Below are 22677 nucleotides of genomic sequence, written 5' to 3'. Positions count from 1 at the left end.
CTATTGATAGTCTAGAAATGCTGAAAGAAAATACTGGCAGTGGCTGCATTCTTGCCCATTGTATGGGTCTGGGCAAAACTCTACAAGTAAGTTAGTCATTATACTGATGAGTTGCCTTGGATTAAATACTAGTTTAATTAACACAAATACTTATGATTATTTTATGTATGCATATATTTGTATATATTCAGTATATATTTTTCACAACTTTATGAAATTTATAATTATTTGGTAACATTTGTTTCTTTAGGTAATCACCTTTGTCCACACGTTGCTGTTAAGTAAGAAGACCAACAGGCATATTCAGAGAGTTATGGTGTGCTGTCCAGTCAACACTGTTTATAACTGGGTCAGTGAATTCTCCAATTGGCTCAAGGGGAAGATGTTACCATTTGATGTCGTTGAGCTTGCTTCGTAAGTATCGGGCTTCTTTAGTTCTGTCTGTCTGGTTTGCCATGTTTTAATATTACTGATGATATCTGGATTTGCAAGCGAGTTAATTTTATCGCTTTTTTTCTTTAAGTAAATAGGGAAGGACTTTGGGTGAGTGGGAGGCTTAGAAGTTGGCAGAGCTCTTTTTAAATACAGTACTGGGAAATGTGTTTATGTATGAAATAATTCATGTGTAAGAGTTAATGGTGTGATACGTGACTGGTTTGATATTATTATTATAGGTGTGTGGCAGGGTTATGTGATGGTTGATGAATAAGTATATGGATGGGGTCATGGGACAGATTAAGGCAGGAATGTTAAAAAAAGCTGTAAACTTGATGAAACTGCCTAAAAGGAGCAATTAAGAGTTTCACTCACTGTCATACCTTCAACTTCTATGTGGCCAATAATTCCTCTCTAAAGATGTAATTGGTACCTTCCACGTGGCCATTAATTACTCTCTCTCGAAATAAAGTGCCAACATAGTCGGCAGCTGAAAGTGCAGTAACTACTGTGCTCCTCTGGATGTCTTGACAGTCCACTGGGGTGTTGGCAAATTTCCCAGGTACCGAGGAATTATGCTCTAAATCACTGAATTAATTCCCCTTATCACTGGGTACATCCCAGGATCACCAGGGACATGTCTTAAGATTTCTGGGGAGTGTCATTTGTTAACTGGAATATTCTCCACATCACTGGGCAGTGTCCAGGGTAGAGCAGTTTTTCTCAATAGTGGGCTGATCTTTTTCACATGCTCCCTGATCCTTTACAGAGGTCAGATGTATGGAATAGTGCTTCCAGTGGGGGGAGTAAGTCACAGGAGCCTTTATACTTCAATACCATAAACTAGGGGTAGTTATTATGGACCACCCAGAAAAGGTCTTTTCATAACTCACTATGCTCTATTTTTTCATTTATTCTCTTAAAACATCTCATATAATACAATTATTTTTGTATTATAAAATTAAATGCTTCATAGTATTCCCAGGTATAAAGGTAAACAGTAATTGTCCCAGGCATGAAAGTAAATGGTAATGAAAGTGCTGAAAAATATAGCATCACTATGTGGAAGGTTTTTCACATAATAGTATCAACTGATTTTTGTATTTTTAATACGGTATATACTTTTCCAGAGCCAAAGATTTATGGGGTCGAGCATATCGCCTTGATGACTGGTGGCGGGAAGGAGGCGTGTGCATTATAGGCTATGACATGTTTCGAAATCTCTCAAATAGCAAATGCAAGCGGTATAAAGGCAAGATGAAAGAGATCTTCCAGAAAACACTAATAAATCCAGGTATGTTTCATCTTTATTTACCTTGTAATTAGGCATTCAAGTAGGGCAAAACTGTGTGTTTTACTGAGGGATTCTACACTTTCCTTATCTACATTCTAAGACTTTAGACCATTTCTGAGCTATCTCATTAGGCTAAATCTGAAGGTCTGGCACATACATGGTATTGCAAGATAACATTCTGGGTCAGTATACATGAAACATTTATATTTCTGCTTACGAAAACTGTACTTCTTTCCTCAATCTTGGCGGCTTAGTTTGCTTTATTAAACAATTATGAACTCTGAAGCACAATGGGATTGTGCATAAAAAATAACCTTGGATCAAGTAATGGAAAGGGGAAAGGTAAATGCTTAATAAATCCTGGTCCTGGCTCTTTGAAGTCGGTGGAAACCTTCAGTCTAGCCTAGAATAACTATTGGTGGCTCATTCTTAAGGGCTTTGAACCGTGTGTATTAATAGGGGTAAAAAATGTTTCCATGAAATTTTATTGAATGAATGCATGCAATAAAATGTCCTCTTTGTCCAGGTTTCGCCACTAACCTAAATTTAAACAAATAATTACAGTTCCACCAAAAAAGGGCAAGATTTAACAAATTCAAAAAGTTCACTTGACTCTGTCAAGGTGGTGATGTTGGTCCTTTGAGTCAAATATGACCATGACTTTTAACACTTTGCGCTGCCCAGCATGCACATTTCCCAGGCCCACCCCAAGGTGAGCCTGGCATTTCCCGGGAGTGTGCACCCACACTAAGATGTGTATCCCCTTTCCAGTGTTTTGATCTCAATTGTCATTAAAGGCGCGCATTTTAAAGCTTGTCAGAATAATAATCGAACAATAAATGGAATTTTAACAAATATTATAATTGTGGATGCAACATGTGTTGGTGCCAGACATCCATGATGTTATTTATGGGTGCAGTTTCTGTCCCCAGTTCGCAGAAAGTGTTAATATATCAGGTCAAAGGTCGGTGTCTGTGTGTCAGAAGATGGATGATGAGACCAATCTGGGTCTGGAAGGTGCCACACATGGTACATATGTGGGTGAGTGCTGCTATAGAAGTGGAGGTTGCTCTAGCTTTGTGCACAGCATGTTTCCTCTGGGCCTCTGCAGCCTGTCTGTTCTCTGCTGCACAGGCCCCTGTGATGGCTTTGCTTCTCCAAGTTGGACGGTCCTGAGCAAGCATCTCCCAAGTGCTGTGGTTGATGTCCAGGTATTTGAGGGTGACCTTGAGGCAGTCCTTATATCGTTTCTTCTGCCTTCCAATTGAATGCTAGCTCTGACATAATTCTCCATACATCAATTGTTTTGGCAATCAGCTGTCAGGCATTCTGACAACATGGCCTTCCCAATGTGGCCTGAGTTGTCTGTAGGAGAGCGTAGGTGCTGGGAATACTGGCCCTTTCCAGGACCTCTGTTTTCGGGATTTTGTCATGCCACCTGGTGCGGGGGAATCTGCGGAGACACTCGAGTGAAAGTGATTGAGGTGTTTGGCATGTCTGCTATAGACAGTCCAGGTCACGCTGGCATTGAGAAGGGTGGTGAGTACCACTGCACGGTAGACCTTCAGTTTGGTGGTAAGGTTGATCCCTCCGTTCCCAGACATTCTCAGGGAATCTTCCAAAGGCAGCACTGGTCTTGGTGATCCTGTTGTTGACATTTGTGTCTATGTTCACTGTTCTTGAGAATATTTCTGGCTCACTCAGAAATTAGTGTTTCATTTCATTTAATGCTATATTTTCTTGCATGTAATTAATTATCTTTGGAATGTCTGAAAATGTTGAATTTTGTGGCTACCTTGTGGAAATTTAATAAGTAAATTGATTTTGTTATTAACATTTAACAGCATTATATATGATTGTGGCTCATGAGATATACCATGGTAGGAATTTGGTCACCATTATGTGTTGTATAAAATTTCTCATTATTCTGCTTATTGACAGGTCCGGACTTGATGGTTTGTGATGAAGGTCATATACTGAAAAATGAGGCTACTGCACTCTCAAAGGCAATCACTCAGATTAATACAAAAAGACGTATTGTGCTCACTGGTACTCCTCTCCAAAATAATCTTAAGGAATGTAAGTGTTGTCTTAAACTCAATTAATTAATAACCAGGCTCTTATATAAGTCAGGCTCCTATTTGTGTTAATTTATATTATTTGTCTTGTTGCCTTATATTTCTTCTTCTTCTTCTTTAATCCCACTATATGTACAGTACTGAATATTTCTCACCAATTTTCCATTCTACTTTATTTCCGCCTTGTAATTAATTTATTCACCAAATTCTTTCTTTCTTGTCTCATGTCTGCTGTTCTAACAATACAGTGAAATTGTTCAATACAATAAATTGTTACTTTGTCTATTAATTTCCATTATACATTAAAAAAATTAGTCCTGTTACTAACTGCTCTTGATATTTTCTGCCTGAGAAATACATGTACCTGTATTTGTAATAATTCCAGATCACTGCATGATCCAGTTCGTTAAACCAAATCTTCTTGGCACGAAAAAAGAATTTATGAATCGTTTCGTTAATCCTATTGAGCAAGGCCAGTGTGTTGATGCCATGCCTCGAGATGTCCGGAGGATGAAGAGAAGAGCTCACATTCTTCATAACCTATTAGAAGGGTGTGTACAGGTGAGTGGAGATTAAGGAAACATTGTTAATTATAATAATAACCTTACACCAGTTTAACTTTTGTAAACAAAAAATGTATTAAAAGAATGACTTCAGAATCACTGAGTATAGCTTTTATGCCACGGCCCATAAATATTAAGGACAATTTAAACAGGTGATTTACTACTCACAAATGTGTATAGAATAAAGTTCACTATTACAGATTACTTGATGTGAGGTTATGTAATATATTACACTAAAGGGAGTTACAATTTATCATCAAGTACAGATTAATAGGGCCTCACACAACCTTCAAATTATGTGAAAATGTATTAAAAGAACTCTGACAAAGAAAGAAATCTGGGGTTGGTTCCAGACAGTAAACTCTAACCAGTTAACCACATAAAGGGCAGTGTGAGGGGTCAGCTTACACCACACTTACAAATTTCAGGATTGCTTTTAAATACTGTACATGGATGGTGAAATATTAAAGAAACTGTTCATGACTTTTGTGATACCAAAATTGAAATAAGCAGCAGTCATATGGTGCCTATATCTCAAGCACATAAACTGGAAAAGGTGCAAAGGCCTGTACAAAATGGCTTCCAGAACTGAAAAATAAGAGTTATGAAGAGAGGCCAGAGGTGTTAAATATACCAAACTAGAAGATAGAAGAAAAAGAGGCGATATGATCACCACTTATAAAGTAATAACAATATTTTGATTTTCTACTGTATACCAACATAGATGAGGCGAGATAAAAAATTCCTGGATTTTATTGACATACAGAAGTGATGAAAAGTGCCTTGGATGAGAGGGATAGAAAAGGTGGACAAGGATATAGTTTTTAAATGGAAAAATCACAGCAACAAATGAGTCCCGGGTTCGATCCCGGGCGCCGGCGAGAAACGATGGGCAGAGTTTCTTACCCTATGCCCCTGTTACCTAGCAGTAAAATAGGTACCTGGGGTGTTAGTCAGCTGTCACGGGCTGCTTCCTGGGGGTGGAGATCTGGTCGAGGGCCGGACCGCGGGGACACTAAAGCCCCGAAATCATCTCAAGATAACCTCAAGAGTCAAGGAAATGTACAAAAATTTTGTTTAAACTAAATGGAATGTAGTATATATACTAATGGAATGTAGTATATAATGGTATACCTGCTAACAAGGTAACCAGGTAATGTGCTGAAAATAGTAGTTTCAGAGGTCACTTCTATCCTCAACTTAAAATTCAGATATGATATAGAATTGGTACATCAGTAAAGTAAATAAAACTCACCATGTAGAACCAAGCCAGTATCTGGGGCATAAGTAACTAAGCTGGAGTGTATTCGTGCATTTTTTTTTGTTTAGGGGTAAGAAAAGGTGTAAAAGCTATGTACAGAATATTTACTGTGTGTTTGACCTTTAAAGCTTATTTACTTTCTTGTAATAAGTTTATTTATAAAAGATGTGTTCAATAATTACATTTTACAAAATATTATCTTTTCAGCGTTTTGATTACACAGTCTTGAAGCCATTCCTGCCTCCAAAGTTTGAATTTGTTATATCAGTTCAGCTGTCAGAGATCCAATGCAAGCTATACCAATATTATCTGGATAATCTGGCACAAGGTGGTCCCAAACGTCAAGGATCAGGCTTGTTTGTGGACTTCAATTGTCTCTCCAGAGTCTGGACTCACCCTAAGGTCTTAGAGTTGGCTGTCAGAAGAGCATTGGTAAGTTACATCCCTAGTTAAAGAAGTTAATCACAGCTCAAATACCAACAGCATAAATAAATTAATAAAATTAAGGATACAGCTGGGGGAGCCGGTCAGCCGAGCGGACAGCACGCTGGATTTGTGATCCTGTGGTACTGGGTTCGATCCCAGACACCGGCGAGAAACTATGGGCAGAGTTTCTTTCACCCTATGCCCCTGTTACCTAGCAGTAAAATAGGTACCTGGGTGTTAGTCAGCTGTCACGGGCTGCTTCCTGGGGGTGGAGGCCTGGTCGAGGACCGGGCCGCGGGGACACTAAAGCCCCGACATCATCTCAAGATAACCTCAAGATAGCTGTACAATGATATATATTCAATTTACTTGTTGTCATTGCTCGGCTGTTGAATGTTAATAGATATCTGCTCTTAACGTGCAAAAGAAGGATAGCCTTCACCTTCATTTACAGTTCACTCTACAGTATTTGTTTACCACCCTCCTCTGCATTTAAGTACTTTTGTCTTGTACTCATCTTTGTGGATACCTTTCACCTCATTCCTTTTTCTCTTCATGAAATACTGTTCTAGTCCATTGCACCTGTGTCTTCATTGTTTAATTCCTTTATTTCTGGCACCAATTTTATAGACTAAGTGTAGAAAGGCAATGGTGTAGGTAAAGTAGAGTAAAATTGGCTGAGAAATTCTACTTGCTTACTTTTTTCACTACTGTACTATGAAAAGGTTAAAGATTTATATAATTTAGATCACAATCAGTATTATAAAATAAAATATAATAAACAAAATCATACAGGTTGTGATATGAAGAAAATGAAGTCCCTCTTCACTTACAATGCCCTTCCCTCCTCGGGAACAATAATCTCATTGTACAGATTGTTCCTTTTGCTCATTAGTCAAATAGAAGTTGATTGTAACACTAGGTAATAAATATACTTTTCAAGAATAATGCAGGACAAAACCCGAGACCGAGACAGTCATGGTCCACATAATGCCATGAACAAACATTAGATTTGGAACTGGACCATATACCAGTTATTGTTGGTTTATTTAAGATGCTGCTGTAGTGCCTCTTCACTTTCTACATCGTTATCTCTCCCACTTGGGAACCATAATAACACTCCAAATTTTCTCTGCCATACTTTTTTTTACCAACCAAATTTTGTTCATGTAACTGTCTTTGGTTTTTGCTCAATTTTACTATACAGGTATTTGTTTCCTTTCAGTTTAATGATGAAGAAGAAGAATTGGATGATTTCATTTGTGATGACACGACCACCTCTGATTCTTCAGAAGATGAAAGATCAAGAAAGAAAAAGAAGAAGAAAGAGAAGAAGAAGAATGAGGAGTCTGAGGAGGAAGAATTAAAAGTAGAGGAGTTTGAAAAACCTGGTAATATGTTAGTTCATGTAGGGCCACTTGTTAAGGCATTATATTTTATAAATATTATCTACGGAATGTTACGATAAAATATGGGACTAATGCTATCTGTGACTAGTCTTGATTTTACAAGCAGTCATATTCTAACTTTAAAAGTAAATTTACACTTTAAAATGAAGATTACAATTTATATCACTTCTGTATTATAATTTTCACTTACCCAAATAGACTTCCTTAGTTCTAAATATTGAGTCTAAAATATATTAAATAATAATTTAAATTGCTAGTGAATGTATGATGAGCCATTTCCCCTTGCTATGCATTTTTACATTTTAATTAGCTAAAGTCTTGCCCTCAGTCACTTATGACATTTATTGGTACTGGTACTGTATTTTAAGGTGCCATAAAAAGAGGCAAAATTTACTTTTGATTAAAAAATAACTGATAAGCAGCAACAATGTATACAAGTAAGTACTCTTGATAGCTCTAATCTTCAGGTAACTGGAATAAATTCATGCTCAACATTTTGAGTAAACAGCAGAGGTAAGCAGGTAAATGATAAAAATGCCAGGGTAAATGACAGGAGTGCATGGATAAACTGTAGGAGTAACTGGGTTGCTGTACAGAAAATTGTCAATGCTCAATGTTAATTTTTGGACAATGCCGATATGAAATTCGGCTAATATGAATGGGGGTGGGCCCCATGTGATTCGGATTAGTGAGTGTAGATAGTACTATATATTTGTATGCTGTATGTGTATACAGAATATTAATAGATTTTTAATTATAAAGTCTCCAAAACTTAACCAAATATTTTCTCTGTGCCTGTTGTGGATTTAAACAAGGCCAGATCAGTGCAGAATCAAATCTGACACAGTAGTAACAAATTTATTGGTGGCCAAAGTTAGGGTGCATATCATGTTTGGTGGTTGGCTACTGCAATGCTGTTATATCATTCATTTGTAGAGGAATTTCACCAGTATAATTAGGTGTATTATATTAATAACATAGTGTGGTCATATACATCAGTACCTTTTCATAGTATAAACCATAACAAATCAGAATGATTTTGCTATTGAAATGATTGTTCAAAGTTCAAAGCCAATCATTTTTTCAACTTAGGTAATTGTTATTTATTTTGCTTTTAGTATGAAATGTTTAGCAAAATTGCACATTATTTCTAAGCAGGGCTCTTCTGATAGCTTCTATTTGCCATTAAACTGATACTGCTGATACTAGATCCATGGGACATTGAATGTCCCGTGGATCTAGATGACTTTGTCACTCAAGGGGTGTGGGGACAAACTGCCTCTAAATGTTTTTTGACAACACTGAATTGCCAAGAATCACTATGAACTATTTAAGCAATCGCTATCAGTCACCCCCAGCTGTCCCCTTGTGTCAGCCCAAGTAACAAGAGGATTTGGGTAGGAGGACAACTCAGTTGGTAGACTAGCACCCTAGTGGGTGCATCAGCTCTTCTAGAGACCATGTTCAAGAATTATCTCTAAATTTTTTGTATTTATTTCATTTGCAGGTCCCATTCCTGGGTTAACTGAGAGTGGTAAAGTGCGTGTTGATTGGTGGAAAAAAGTAATTGATGACAATATTTCCAAAGATGAAGACGAAGCTGACTTTTTAGACAAACTAGAGCATAGTGGTAAACTTATACTTCTGCTCGATATCCTACGAGAGTGCTCTTCCATTGGTGATAAAGTGTAAGCTTAGGTACTTTTTGTTTGCATGATCACTTTATTCTGGTTTTTCCTTCATTACATGGCATATATGACAATTGTCATTATATTTATTTTTTGTTTTTGTGTGGGTGTAGGTGTGTGTGTGTATTCCTTTACATGATATAAAAGCACTATGTTCCTATATTTTCTCAATTTGCCTTTCCTGTAAAGTGATTTTTTTCAATTTGGCACAATTGATAATCATACTCCTTGGTAGTGGTGTATAAAAGTATATGATGACTATATTTACCACACTGGTGCGAAAACAAGAGACAGCCGCAACAAATTATTAATTAATAGACAAGATGGTCTAGGGCAATGTGTGAAATAAGTGTTAACCCTCAAACTGCTAGATGACCAGATGCATCAGGTGACAGGAAATGTTGCCAGATACTTCTATCCTGCTGCAAGAATTGAGCCCAAGACCTTTCATCTGTGACTTGACTGTACTGACCACTAATCCACAGGTGGTGCCCATTCTCTTGGTGATGGATCTGTTTATTGGTTGCATCTGTACATGAACACTATAATCTGGTCTCATGTTTTTAATTCAGTTTGATCCTATAATTCTCCCACAAAGTTATATAGGAATTAGTTTACCACACGTGCTACAATTGACATTTTAGTTATGCTTTTTTGCTAGTCTGTTTCTTATTTATTTGCATACATACTGTATTGCCATAAATTAAACAACATATGTGCTTATAATGACACTGTTTAAATTAAAGCTAAATTCACCAATATATATTTTCTTTCCATTCACCAGGCTGGTTTTCAGTCAGTCGTTATTGGCCTTGGATATGATTGAAGAATTCCTGCAGTTGATAGATGAAGGGACACTAGACTTGCCACAGCCTGAGGATCCCTTACCTCTACCATTTAAGCAGTGGAAAAAAGAGCGGGATTACCTGCGTCTTGATGGCTCCTCTTCTGCTGACACTCGAAAGAATATGTGCAAAGTCTTTAACAATCCCACTAATGAGAGGTAAGAAATATATTGTACATGATCCCTTGATCATAAAACATTAACCAATTAAAAATGCTAGTGTACTTTTATTTGATTTGCTTTGCTTGCTGACAGATAATTAGGTATCCCTAACATTAAAAATCTCGAATGCTTCAGTGTGTTAATTTTGAACTTTAAATATTGAGGTTTGTGCCACTGGTATATCTACAATTAAATTTATGCAAAGAACAGTTTAAAAAACAAAATCTGGAACTTGCTATAACAAAAACATCAGAGATGTGAAGAGAACTTGCTACAAATTTTATTGTTGTAAACCTGGGAAAATGTTTTCAGAGTTCACTTATTCAGCATGATCCCCATTTATTAGATCAGTCAGTATCTCCAGGCTTAGCAAAAGTTTATTTTTATGCTCCACTGAGTATTCCTGAGTGTAAACATTGGGTGCTTGGCAGATCTCACTTGGCAATGAATAAAAATGTTTACAATCATTTCATCTTTTCTCAGTTATTTCTTGGGTTATAACAACAACATTTGGTCTCAAAATGTTATCAAATTAATACTCTAGAGAACAAAAGTGTATTTAGTCTCCACTACCTTCTCACTTAGCTTGTTCCAACCGTCTACCACTCTGTTTACAAAAGAAAACGTTCTAATATTATTTCGGCATCTATGTTTCCTTAGCTTGAATCTGTGTCCTCTTGTTCGTGAAGTTGTTGTTTCAGGAATTCCTCTTTGCGAATTTGGTCGATTCCTGTTAGTATTTTGTAAGTGGTGATCATATCTCCTCTTTGTCTTTTATTTTCTAGTTTTGGCATGTTTAACCCCTTCAGTCTCTCCTCGTAACTCCAGTCTTAGTGCGATAAATATTATGCCCCCTGTTGCTCCTATTTTTCTAGACCTCTTTCTTTTTTTAATGTTTATAGGATTTAGGGTTTGTTCAGGCTTGAGAGTAAAGGGCTGGCTGGCACCTGACCTTCGGTTAACGTTCATTGCTAGTTGGGGGTGGGAGGGGTAAGTTTTGTGGTCATATGTTGGTTGGGGTACTTTTTAGTTTTATTTGGTATTTGTCTTTCAAATATTTCTTGCAAGTCCTTTGAGTTTTATGTAATGTTGATTCAATATTTATAAATTTTGTTTTAAACTTTTGTGTGTGTGTGTATTTTGCAGCCCGAAACGCTATGCGTGCTAGTGACTTTACAAGAATGTTAGAATTCTTGTATATATAAATTAATAAATAATATATATCTTCAGTAAGTGGGATTAAAATAAATAAACAAAGCTTTATGTGTATTTTATTCCTGTTCATTATTAGTCAGGGGACCCGTCCTCTCCCTATTGAAGACAGAGTCCCTCTTTATGCCATGGAAGTGAAAAGTGGTAATGATTGTTATAAGTTTGATGTCCAATTTCTTTTTCAGATGTCGTCTATTCCTCATATCAACTCGAGCAGGAGGTCTCGGCATCAATCTAGTTGCTGCTAACAGAGTGATTATCTTTGATTCTTCCTGGAATCCATCCCACGACACCCAGTCAATCTTCAGAATATATCGCTTTGGACAGAAAAAGCCATGTTATGTTTATCGTTTTGTGGCACAGGTAAATGGTACAAGTTAAAAATGTTGTATTATTATAATATAGGCAATTGCCAGAAATCAGCTTACACCACTCACGTTTATCATTAATTTTCACTCCTAAGGAAATGGATTTCCACTTATTAATACAATCTTCAGCTTTATGATTGCTCTAGTAAGACATCTTGTTATTAAATAAGGCAAATTACAGTGCGGATAATGTGACAATTGACAATAACATCTCTGACCAAGCCAACCAACCAGTGCTTGGGTTTGAACACATGGTATAGACTCATGGCTTAGAAGCATTTAAAATTTTTTGTTTATTTTGTGTATAGTTTTGAGTTATTATAGACTGCCAGTAATACTTCTATAATAGTTTGTCATATTTTAATACAGTAATTTTAAGTTTTTGGTATTTAATTAATATTTAAATTGAAACTGGAATTCCTTTTGGTAATGAACATTATTAACATGTTGCATTGTAATAATAGATTCACTTTTGGCTGTTCTGTGTATATATTTTAATTTATTATTATTTTATAATATAATTTGTAACATGTTGTATTTAAATTTGATTAAAAATTTTTAAGTACTGTGCTGTACAGTAATTTATTCTTTAATTATGTGGATCATGAATAGGGCTTACACAGCCACCACCCAGCTCTTTGTCTCGGTGACAACTTGGATGATCACTCCTCACTTTAATCGAACATTGCATGTTCCACCGAACAATTTATACTGAGCCCAATTTGTTAGGACCATCTAGGAAATTTTGGTGTCCTGTCTTTGTTATATAACGTACGTGTGTGTGTGTGTATTTTACTTATAAGATTATTTTCGTAAAGAAAATAAGATTATTATGCAGTAGAATTTCTAAAAGATTTTGTATATCTTTTGATTAAAGGGGACAATGGAAGAGAAAATCTACTCCAGACAAGTAACTAAAATGTCAACAGCTTTACGAGTAGTGGATGAACATCAGATCAAACGTTATTTCAAGATGGATGAACTGGCGCAGCTGTACGAGTTTACCCCAGCCGATGCTGATAAGCGCGACATACCGAATGTGCCAGAGGTAAGAACCTTATTCCAGTTTCGGTTCACTGATTTTATAATGTATCAAGGGAAAACTTTTACGTTGACACATTAGAAAATTGTCATCATACACTCCTACATATTTCTTTTTTTCACGGCAAGGTAAACTACATAATTTTGTAAAGTATTCAAAACTGCTGTATAAAATCAATTCATAACTGTACTTTTGTTTTCTTTGCCTTTATCATCAACTGTTATGGCTCTTCTTTGTCCCACCAAGCAGTATACTGCCATTCTTGTCGTTGTTTCTGCAAGTCAGCATACTTGTTTGGGACTATTAACAAAACATTCCTAGTATACATCTGATATCATTAAGGTTTATTAGTTTATAATTTCTTGTTCAAAGATTACTGTTAACGTCTCTCTTGTACATATTGACCAACTCTTGTTTAACTTCTCAACTTTGATTATTTCACCTCTTGGATTCCTGTAAGGTTTGGTCACCCATTTACCAGTCAATTTTACCTTATAACATAGTTCTGTCGTGTGATAAGACAAACCTCCAGATATTCCTCTGTATTGCTTTTATATCACATAGATGTTTTAACATGCTTCTTTTTACAAGCTCATTGCGAATTACTCATCTACTACTTTGTAAATCACCCTGTAGTGAGTTGTGAGAATTTTAGAAAATGACAATAATTTTTTATATTCAAAACTATTGGAACCTGGTGATAATATAATTTTAAGACAAATAGATTTGGGGTAATTTGTAAGAAGGTTCCTGGAACCCTGGTCTAGAGACATTACTTATTCCTGGAACATTTACACCTATTGTGTCACTCAGGGCTCAAAACCCACTTCTATTCAACTCACAATATATGCAAGCACAATTGCCACCTTTGCTCTATCAAACTTAATTTCACACAAACACCTTGAACTGTGACACCAAGAACTCATTCATTTTCTCCTACCACTTTTCGTGCATTAACAGTATGGTTCTTTTTTTCTCTCAGTTTTTTTCTCTGCTTTTATACAAATTATTGTATTATACTCCTTAAGATTTTTTATATTTGTCTCTCATTTTAATACATCAAACTTTTATTCTTTACATTTTTTCCAGTTCCAGGTTGTTTGATCCTCATTTATTCCTCATAACATTGAACACCACTGTACAAGCCTGCCTTTGTTTGCTGATGTCCGGGCAGGTGTGGATCCCTGATCTGCAGCCATATATTGGCAATATGCTTTATAGCTTATTAACTTCTTTTTAGGATCGACTTCTAGCTGAAATGCTGAAACGACACAAGAACTGGATCGTAGATTATCATGAACAGGACTCGCTCTTGGAAAACCAAACAAGTGAAGAACTAACGGAAGAAGAGCGTACGGCAGCTTGGGAAGACTACGAAAATGAGAAGAAAGGCTTTAGTAAGTAAATAATTATAATGTTAATGTATGCTTTAGCCACTTTGCTACATATTGCAAGATATGCAGTAACAGTTGTGTCCATTCCAATAATATATCTTTTTACTTTAGGATTTGGAGATACTGTACTGAAGTCAAGCCAGATGACATACTGGCACTGGTGCACAGGAATTTATAAACATCTTTGCAAGGACATTATATAAGCTAATGAATCATTGGAAAATGCTCAGTTCTGCCCAGAATGGCAGCCAGATGTCATTTCACACAAACTGAAAGCCATTCAGAACCCTCCATGGCATCACAGATGACCACCAGTGAGGGTTCTCACATATTACAATTGTTACAATGTTACATATTACAATTGCAGCTCATCACATGAAATAAGAATATTGTACTGTAATATTAAATTACTTTATTTTCAGTGGTTCAACAACAACGAAACAGTGTGATGCCGGTGGTAGGCAATCCTACCATGATGGCCAATGCCAGCAGTTTGCCATCACTCTCTCTATCATCATTCAGCTTTGAAGGAGTTGTTAACACTATTAAAGCTCAGGTAAATGTACATGGTTTAAATGGATAAATGTTCTTGCACACATTACCTAACAGATTATGTGGACGGTGGAAAGTATTTCCACAGTATAATGTGGAAAGCAGACTGGGATAATTAGAAAGATATTTTACTGGGTTAGAGAGCATCTGAAAAATAGGAAACAAGGTTATAATGATAAAGGATCAGTTGGGATAAAGGGAGGTTATCTTGAGATAATTGTGGGAAGTGGTAAGCTGTGATAATCTGATAATAAATCTGATAATAATAATATCAGATAATAGATCTGATAATAAAGTGATAATCTGTGGGAAGTGGTAAGCTGTGTTTGCGAGGCTCGGTACTTAAACCACTGCTGTTCTTGATTTATGTAAATGATCTTTTGGAAGAGACAGGATCATACATGTCAATTTTTTATGTAATGCATAACTTTAAATATGGTGAAGACTTACACAGACTGCATAATGTGACAGGAAGACCTTGACAGCCTGTAGGAATGGGCGGACAAACAGCTATCAAGATTAAATAAAAACAAAAATTGTTTGGGAGATGGTAAAGGAGACCAGAATTACAGGACTGTGAATGGATGTAACACCAGACTTAACACAGGAATATCATAATATATACCAATATACCAATATCATAAAACTCGCACCTGGTAATCACAAGAAGAAAATTTAGAAGGTCTAATTAATGCCACATGATAGCCACAAAAGATAAGAAAATGAGCTATGAATTCAGAGTGGTAAGAAAACACTCGGGCAGAGCCTAGGTGTTTTCCACCCCTCCAACCACATTCTCTCCTTCCCACATTTATGTCCATATTTAAATATATTCATGTACAGAGGGAGAGAGAGAGAGTTATGTTTAGAATATTCACATTTTTTTTGTATTGTGAGATAGCCTGGCTTAAGAGATCGTGGATACCTACCTCGATGGGCTGTGATCAGGATGCATGTAGTTAAAATTGTCTGTAATTTGAGATATATTTGTTAAATTTTTGTTTTCTTTGACAGAACCCCAACCTAACTCAACAAGAGATGTGTGAGAGTGTAGTGCTGGCAACTAAACAGATTCAAAAGATTCACCTCAACCACTATCAACGAGTTCAAGGCATGGTTTACAATGTGAGTAAATTGTAAATTATTATGGTGTCTTGTGTATTATGAAAGGTGTTGAACTTACTGGGTCCAAACAAATTTTACAAATTTTTACAACATTTTATGTTTGTATTTACAAAATATAAATCCAAATTTTAAGCCTGCTGAGTTTTGCTTTGTGTGAAAATTTAATCAAAATCAGATGGAAAAACTAACAAACTAAAATGGAAGAAACCTGTAACCTTTTTTGAGATTTGAATGTTCTCACCAAAAATGCAGTCACAAATCGTCAACCATATCCATTTTAATAATATAACTTATCTTGTAAATTCTTTCCAGTTACTTGTATTTAGTTAATGTGATGGCTTTATGATTTCATAGGAAATGACTATATATTAGTTGGCCACTCACCATTATTATAAGACTTTTTGACTAAACGATAAAAATGAAATGCTAAGAGGTAACTGATTTCTTTTAACTAAAGCTCACATGAGCTTCTAGTAATTACATTCTTTAAACTCATTTTGACTGGTGTATTCATCAGTGGCCCCGAGAATCATTTCATCATCTGCCTTGCAACAATTGCAACAATTCTGCCTTTTCTTATTCTGAGATACGCCTTCATGATACCTAGGGAGCCAGTCGGCCGAGAGGGCAGCACACTGGACTTGTGATCCTGTGGTTCCGGGTTCGATCCCGGGCGCTGGCGAGAAAGAGTGGGCAGAGTTTCTTTCACCCTATGCCCCTGTTACCTAGCAGTAAAATAGGTACCTGGGTGTTAGTCAGCTGTCACTGGCTGCTTCCTGGGGGTGGAGGCCTGGTCGAAGACCGGGCCGCGGGGACACTAAAGCCCCGAAATCATCTCGAGATAACCTTGATCAGTCACTCATCAGATTGAACCATATCTACTTTATTTACTTGTAACAGTGGTATACTGTGCAATAGTGCATCACACTGTTCATTGTATGTGTAGTTTTGTATCGTTTCATAACTATTCAGACTATACTGTATATGGTTGATAATCATCATGTTGTATTAATACATTTGGTGTGTTACTTCCTTCTGATAATTTATCTTAGGAAAACACATCGGTAGGTGGTAAGAAGGTATTAGAATAATATTTTTAAGCTTTAAGTTAACCCAATAATCAGCCCCAAAGTATTTTTGTTTAGCCTGTAACCAGAACCACCTACATTTTGTAGTTGAACCTTCCGAACTTGGAAATTTTTTAAAAATACAATTATAAATTACATAGGAAATATGTGCTCGGCTAGTATTAAGTCACTAAGTTTGTTGTTACATTAATTTCATTGTTTAACATACTTATATTTGTAAGGCCAGTGTTCTGGGTACAGTGAGATTAATTGTGCAAATTGTTTAAATGTTTATCCCCAGCTGAAGAACCCAATGATTGCACCAGAGCAAAGGAAACTTCTGCCATTTGGGAACCATCCTGAAATGCTTCCCATGCTTGAGCAGCAGTTGAGAATGCTGGAAGAGAATATTCAGAGAGAGAACCAAGTCATTAACCACATGTCACAGATCACTCCACAAAGAGATCAGGTGTCTATGGCTAGTCTGGTGAGTGTGTGTATAGTTTTGTAGCTGTATATGTGTAGTTCATCATATTACTAGTTCTAGATTAATTTGAGAACAAATATTTAAAGGTTTAAGAGGTAATAGAATGACTGTATTAACAGTAACATTCTGGCCCCTCGCTGCACGACTGACATAAACGTTCCAGGCCTTTCGTGGACCTTTTCAGCGACTACTGAATTGTATAAACTCTCCATGTTTTGTAAATTATTTTTGGGGTTACAACTACAAATTTTTGCAAATGATTGTTCTAGAGTATAGATACAAAAATGTGATTGTGCATTATAGCTGAATATACTGGTGTTTATGGACATTTCAACGTTTCCCATTTATTTTTTAACGTAAATACTATACACACGTGTGTGGTCTATATACTTGTAAAAATAAAATGAACATTACTTTCATACTCATTGATTAGGTAATTTGCAGACAAAAAGAAAATATGCCCAGGTAGAGCAGTTATCATCTTGAGCAATGTTTAAGGTGGTCGATCTATTTTTGGATTGTCTCAGATCTTTCGGTTGGTCCCTGCTCCTTTGATTTGTCTCCAGTACTTTGGTTGGTTCCTGATAAGCTCTGTCCTCATTGCTTGTGTATTTCAAGAGTTTTTTCATTAAAGTGCAAATATGACAACTAAGAAAGTGATTGTTGGAAAGTCCTAGATCATATAGGATGTTTTACATTTATGGTTGTCACTCATCCTTATCACTCAAATTTAAGCTCCTAACCACTAACTCACCTAAATAAATTCTCATAAGCTCTCACATAGAAATCATTCAGTTCTTCCACCATCCCCTCCCCATCCTCCATGCTCTTTTGAATCTGCTTAAAATCTGTAGAAAGAACATGTTTAATTCCTCACCTGGAGATTATGGATATATAACTTTGTACAATTAATAATTCATTATGATGAACATATACATTCTCTAATTCTCCCTTTTCATGTCCAGATGTCTGCTGGGCTGATTCGTGGCCAGCCGTCTAGTGCAGGAGTTAGCTCGGCTACAGCTAATTACGTGACGAGGCCTGCAACATCACAAATTAGACCAGTTATGGTGCCGCCTCAGCAAAAACCTCCAGAAAAGGTTTAAGTTGTTTTTTGCTTTAATTTTTTTTATTTAGGTCAAGTGCATTAAATGTTTGAAGTCAACAAATTACACAATTTCCTGTCGATGTTTTTCACATTAATGGTTTGTTAATCGGAAGGACTTGCAATCGTTGAAACTGAGAAGGAAACAACACTTGTGAAGAAAACGGTATTCATGCAGTCGTGGAATTTCATATGCTGACAATTATTTTTACTTTTAACTATTCAAATGCTTATTTATTATAGTATATAACAAATAAGAGTTATCCAAGAGTTAGCAAGAGTTATCCAATGGGTAACTCTTGCTGTTTTCATTGCCCCACCTGTTGAGGTCAAGAGTCCTTTTGCTTTTTGGGGCATGAGGCATCATCATACGTTGGTTGAAGCTATTATTGTTTTGGTTTTATACCAATGATGATAATATGGATATAATAGCTCTATGTGCATGTAATGGTGTTTACCTTGACCAACAAAAAAATCTGCAATTTCATGATTATTAATATGCAAATGCAGTTATTGTCGTAAATATTACTGCATCAATGTGATAATTGTCATGGTATCAAATTCCATTATACAGTACCTGTAATTACATGATATGTATGCTGATTATGTCCATATGGTTTTAACATCTCTATATGGTTGTAATGAAGTATTCCAAGTCAACCACTCATAATTTGAATGTAATAATACAGGAACTACAGAAGGCAAGGCAGCTCCTATTTATATCCACCCAAACTCGCTCATTTCTCATTTCACTCAAATCATTTCATTTCAAAACTGTTCACCCCGTATGAGGATATAAATAAGAGCTGCCTCATACGTGTCAATAGGTACGTATATTCATTCAGATACGTATATACGTTCATTTATATACTCATTCATAGAGTATGCATTTATTGGGCTGGACAGTAGAGCGACGGTCTCGCTTCATGCAGGTCAGCGTTCAATCCCCGACCGTCTAAGTAGTTGGGCACCATTCCCCTCAGCACAGTAGTTCTATTTTATTTTTTTATTTTTTATATAGTGTACAGTTAGTGGTATTTATGCAATATATCTTTTGTTCTTTACTTTTAATTTAGTGCATGAAAATAAATCTCCCATCTGCATTGCTCTTTTGTTTTATTCATTGGTTCCAGGGTGGTGCCCAAACTTTGTTTACCATACAGTATTTCTTTTCCCTAGTCCTTGTCTTAGATTTTATCCCCTATCATTACTCTGATAATTTTATTTTATTTTTAACCTAAACTTCATTATTTCCATCTTTCATGAGTTGGTGTTTAATTCTTTTTTTTCTCTCTTTTCAGAAACCGGGATCAAATGATGTCATTATGCTTGACTGAGATGCATATTTCTAGTTTAGCACAATATCATTATGTTCCTGAGTGTGTACAAAGAACTGTTGGTTTTTGGGAATCTCAGATCGTCGGTGGTGATTTTTCATGCAGTGCATTAGAAGATTTGATTACTGTATTTTCAATATTAACCAAGAGGCTTTATATTTTTTATTTTCAGCCTTAAATTTGTCCAATATATGTATGTTTCTCTGGCCGACATGTTATATATGCTTACTGAGGTGATTGTCATACTTTCCTTATAATCTTGTTGATTAGTGCAAACATGTGGCAAGTGTTACATTTATTTAAGAGCCTTGACCAACTTCAAGAATTCCTCGGCAAATATATTGAGCATTGCTAATGATGCTTTAGCACTTAGTAAAGCTTAATGGTTGATGATCATGAATGATAGCATACCATACCATGTAAGTACAGTATGTATGCATTTATTAAGCACAGTAGTTCTACATTTATTTTGTAAACTACACTTCAAATTATGATTTTATAAAGTTTTGTAAAGTTTCTCCTTGGGGAGTAAACTTTAATAAGAGAATGTAATTTTTGTGGCTTGCTGTCAAATCATGGTATACTTTTTATGTTATTATATATACAGGCGTTTATAACAAATTTACTGATGCCATATCCATTCGCCCCCTTGTGTCCACGGGCTTAACAGTACTTAACAGTACAGTACCTTATCACACATGATGAGACTCGCGCATTCACAGTGTGTGGATGGCTACCACTTATCATACAAAGTTCAGTCCTAAGGTTCCAGTGAACCTAACACTTCTTCTCACTTCTACAACCAATTCATCTTTTTATGAAGACAAAAATACATCATTACTGTAAATAAAAGTTTTTTCTGGTCATATACACATGATATCTACAAAAATCGGTTATCCATTTGCTCTTGGGCAAGGCCTCAGTGGATATGGTATAAATGCCTCTATGTATCAAATTAATATATCTAAGTTTAGACGACCATGAAAAAGAAACTGCTTTAATAGTTTTGTAATTTCACAGCAAGTATAATTCTCTGGTAAGATGATATAATAAACCTGTAATATTTTTATAGTTCTTTTATAATTTATTAATGATATTTCCATATGGATAATATCCAGCATAAGCAGGTATGCTGTTGAAATATGAACTGTATGAAGGTATTGTATAATTAGAAATAATTTATTGCCTTAAATATTATTCATAAATAAAAAAAAATTTGAAATATATAGAGCTTAATATTTTAATTTTCAAAATTAATAAGTTTGCAACTACAATTTTTATATTTTGCTAACTGAAATGCAAAATAATTTTCTTGTTTAGTTTATTCAAAATTACCAGGTAATTGTGTTACGAAATGTATCGAAACTTGAATGAAAGTTCTTCTATATAATTAATAATAAATGTGTACCTTCATAATAACCAGACCAGTCTATGTTCTTAACTCTCCTTAAGCTCTGATATTTTTCCCACTTATTAACCCATGTTTTCAAGTTTGTCTGGCAGATTTAAAGGTTTATCTTTCAGATTGAACTACAAGTCTCATGGATTGAAAGACATATATTCTGAACACGACAGAGGTTAGGAATTCCTCTCGGTATATCTTCCATTAGCATCTTACTAGTGATGTATTTTAAGCTTTATTTTTTTTTTAATGTTGGGGTTATATTTTTATTGGTTTTTAGTGTTTTTGACTTCACAAAAAACACCTTATAATTTAGAATCATTGAATGTGGTAAAGTACAAATACAATACCAGTCGTGAAATTAAAAGTCCATGAAATTTAAATATTTCCCCAACAAAGTACAGTAGTCCGTTTATTAATGCGGTGGTTCTCAACTGTTGGGTTAAAAGAATATTCAAATACTTTTTTTTTTTAATTACGAAAGTGTGGCAAGGGTCACAGGTCTCTTGAGTATTCAAAAAATATGGCTGAGTCCAAAATTGGTTGAGGACCACTGCATTAATGGGTTTAATTACAAGAGCTTATACAAGAGGGTTCTGAAACATAATTGCGTATCATAAACCCAGTATCATTTAATACTTGTAGAACAATAACTGCATGCTTAGAAGATTAGAAATCAATAGATGTATCAAAATTGGATATGGTGTAGAGTGGCTATTTATTTTCCTATCAAGGACAGCCTGTTGTGGAATTTGTAGCATTCCTGTTGGTATATTGATGTACACTGTAATGATATTGACAGTAATAAATGGACTTCTTTAGTAGAGTATACATTTATTTGTTCATTCCTTTAAAAAAAATTCTTTCCTGTGTATCGTTGAAAATTTTTGCAATTGTTTGTAAAGGGCTTAATTCCATGTAAGTACTGTACCTAATTATGGTTTTGTCACGTGTACAGTATTTTGTTTAATATTTCTTCTGAAGAGTTCCTGTTCAGTATATTGAGTACCACATCATATTGAACTGAAACATGAAATGCTTAGGAGTTGAACTTTGAACAGTGTAGCCCCATTTTTTCCAAGCAAGAATTCCTCGGTTGCTTACCTAGTCAATGCATAAGTAAAAGTGTGCAGATCATACAGTTGATCTGCAAGTGACATGAAGGTTACCTAGTTTATAGTCAGAGTTAGTTGACCTTCAGCAAACCAAAAGTTACTTCTTTAATTATATATTAATAAGTTAAAGCTAAGTAGTTAAAAAAATATTAATACAGTATACTTGAGTAGAAGAAAATAATAGTTATGTGTAGCATATAATTTAGTATTAAAAGTGTGAACTAGTGTTAGTGGGTAGGAAAATGGTAGTACTATATAATTTCAAGTAATATTGACTGAGAAATAGATAACTGCTTCAGTAATCCCTCCTG

The 22677-nt window shown here is 35.5% G+C and overlaps 1 protein-coding gene across 1 annotated transcript; it reads left to right on the top strand.

Moving 5' to 3' along the window:
• The first annotated feature begins 6 nt into the window (after positions 1-6).
• On the top strand, positions 7-22075 carry LOC138372727 (transcriptional regulator ATRX homolog). Its single transcript, XM_069338308.1, has 17 exons — positions 7-86; positions 251-414; positions 1566-1729; positions 3671-3808; positions 4193-4368; positions 5839-6063; positions 7283-7448; positions 8974-9154; positions 9939-10157; positions 11558-11735; positions 12618-12788; positions 14023-14179; positions 14599-14732; positions 15743-15853; positions 17222-17407; positions 18373-18507; positions 19814-22075. Exons 1-17 carry the CDS (start codon positions 18-20, stop codon positions 19847-19849), a joined length of 2610 nt encoding a protein of 869 aa, XP_069194409.1. The 5' UTR covers positions 7-17; the 3' UTR covers positions 19850-22075.
• Positions 22076-22677: the final 602 nt, after the last annotated feature.

This window comes from Procambarus clarkii, chromosome 39 (assembly GCF_040958095.1).
Source record: "Procambarus clarkii isolate CNS0578487 chromosome 39, FALCON_Pclarkii_2.0, whole genome shotgun sequence".
Taxonomy (NCBI): domain Eukaryota; kingdom Metazoa; phylum Arthropoda; class Malacostraca; order Decapoda; family Cambaridae; genus Procambarus; species Procambarus clarkii.
This window is presented reverse-complemented; position numbering and strand designations above follow the sequence as displayed.

Bases quoted from the DNA above. Each gene is read 5' to 3' on its own strand.
- LOC138372727 (XM_069338308.1), top strand. From the start codon at position 18: ATGCTGAAAGAAAATACTGGCAGTGGCTGCATTCTTGCCCATTGTATG. The intron at 415-1,565 runs GTAAGTATCGGG...ATACTTTTCCAG, and splicing joins GATGTCGTTGAGCTTGCTTC to AGCCAAAGATTTATGGGGTC. The intron at 17,408-18,372 runs GTGAGTGTGTGT...TTTCATGTCCAG, and splicing joins AGGTGTCTATGGCTAGTCTG to ATGTCTGCTGGGCTGATTCG.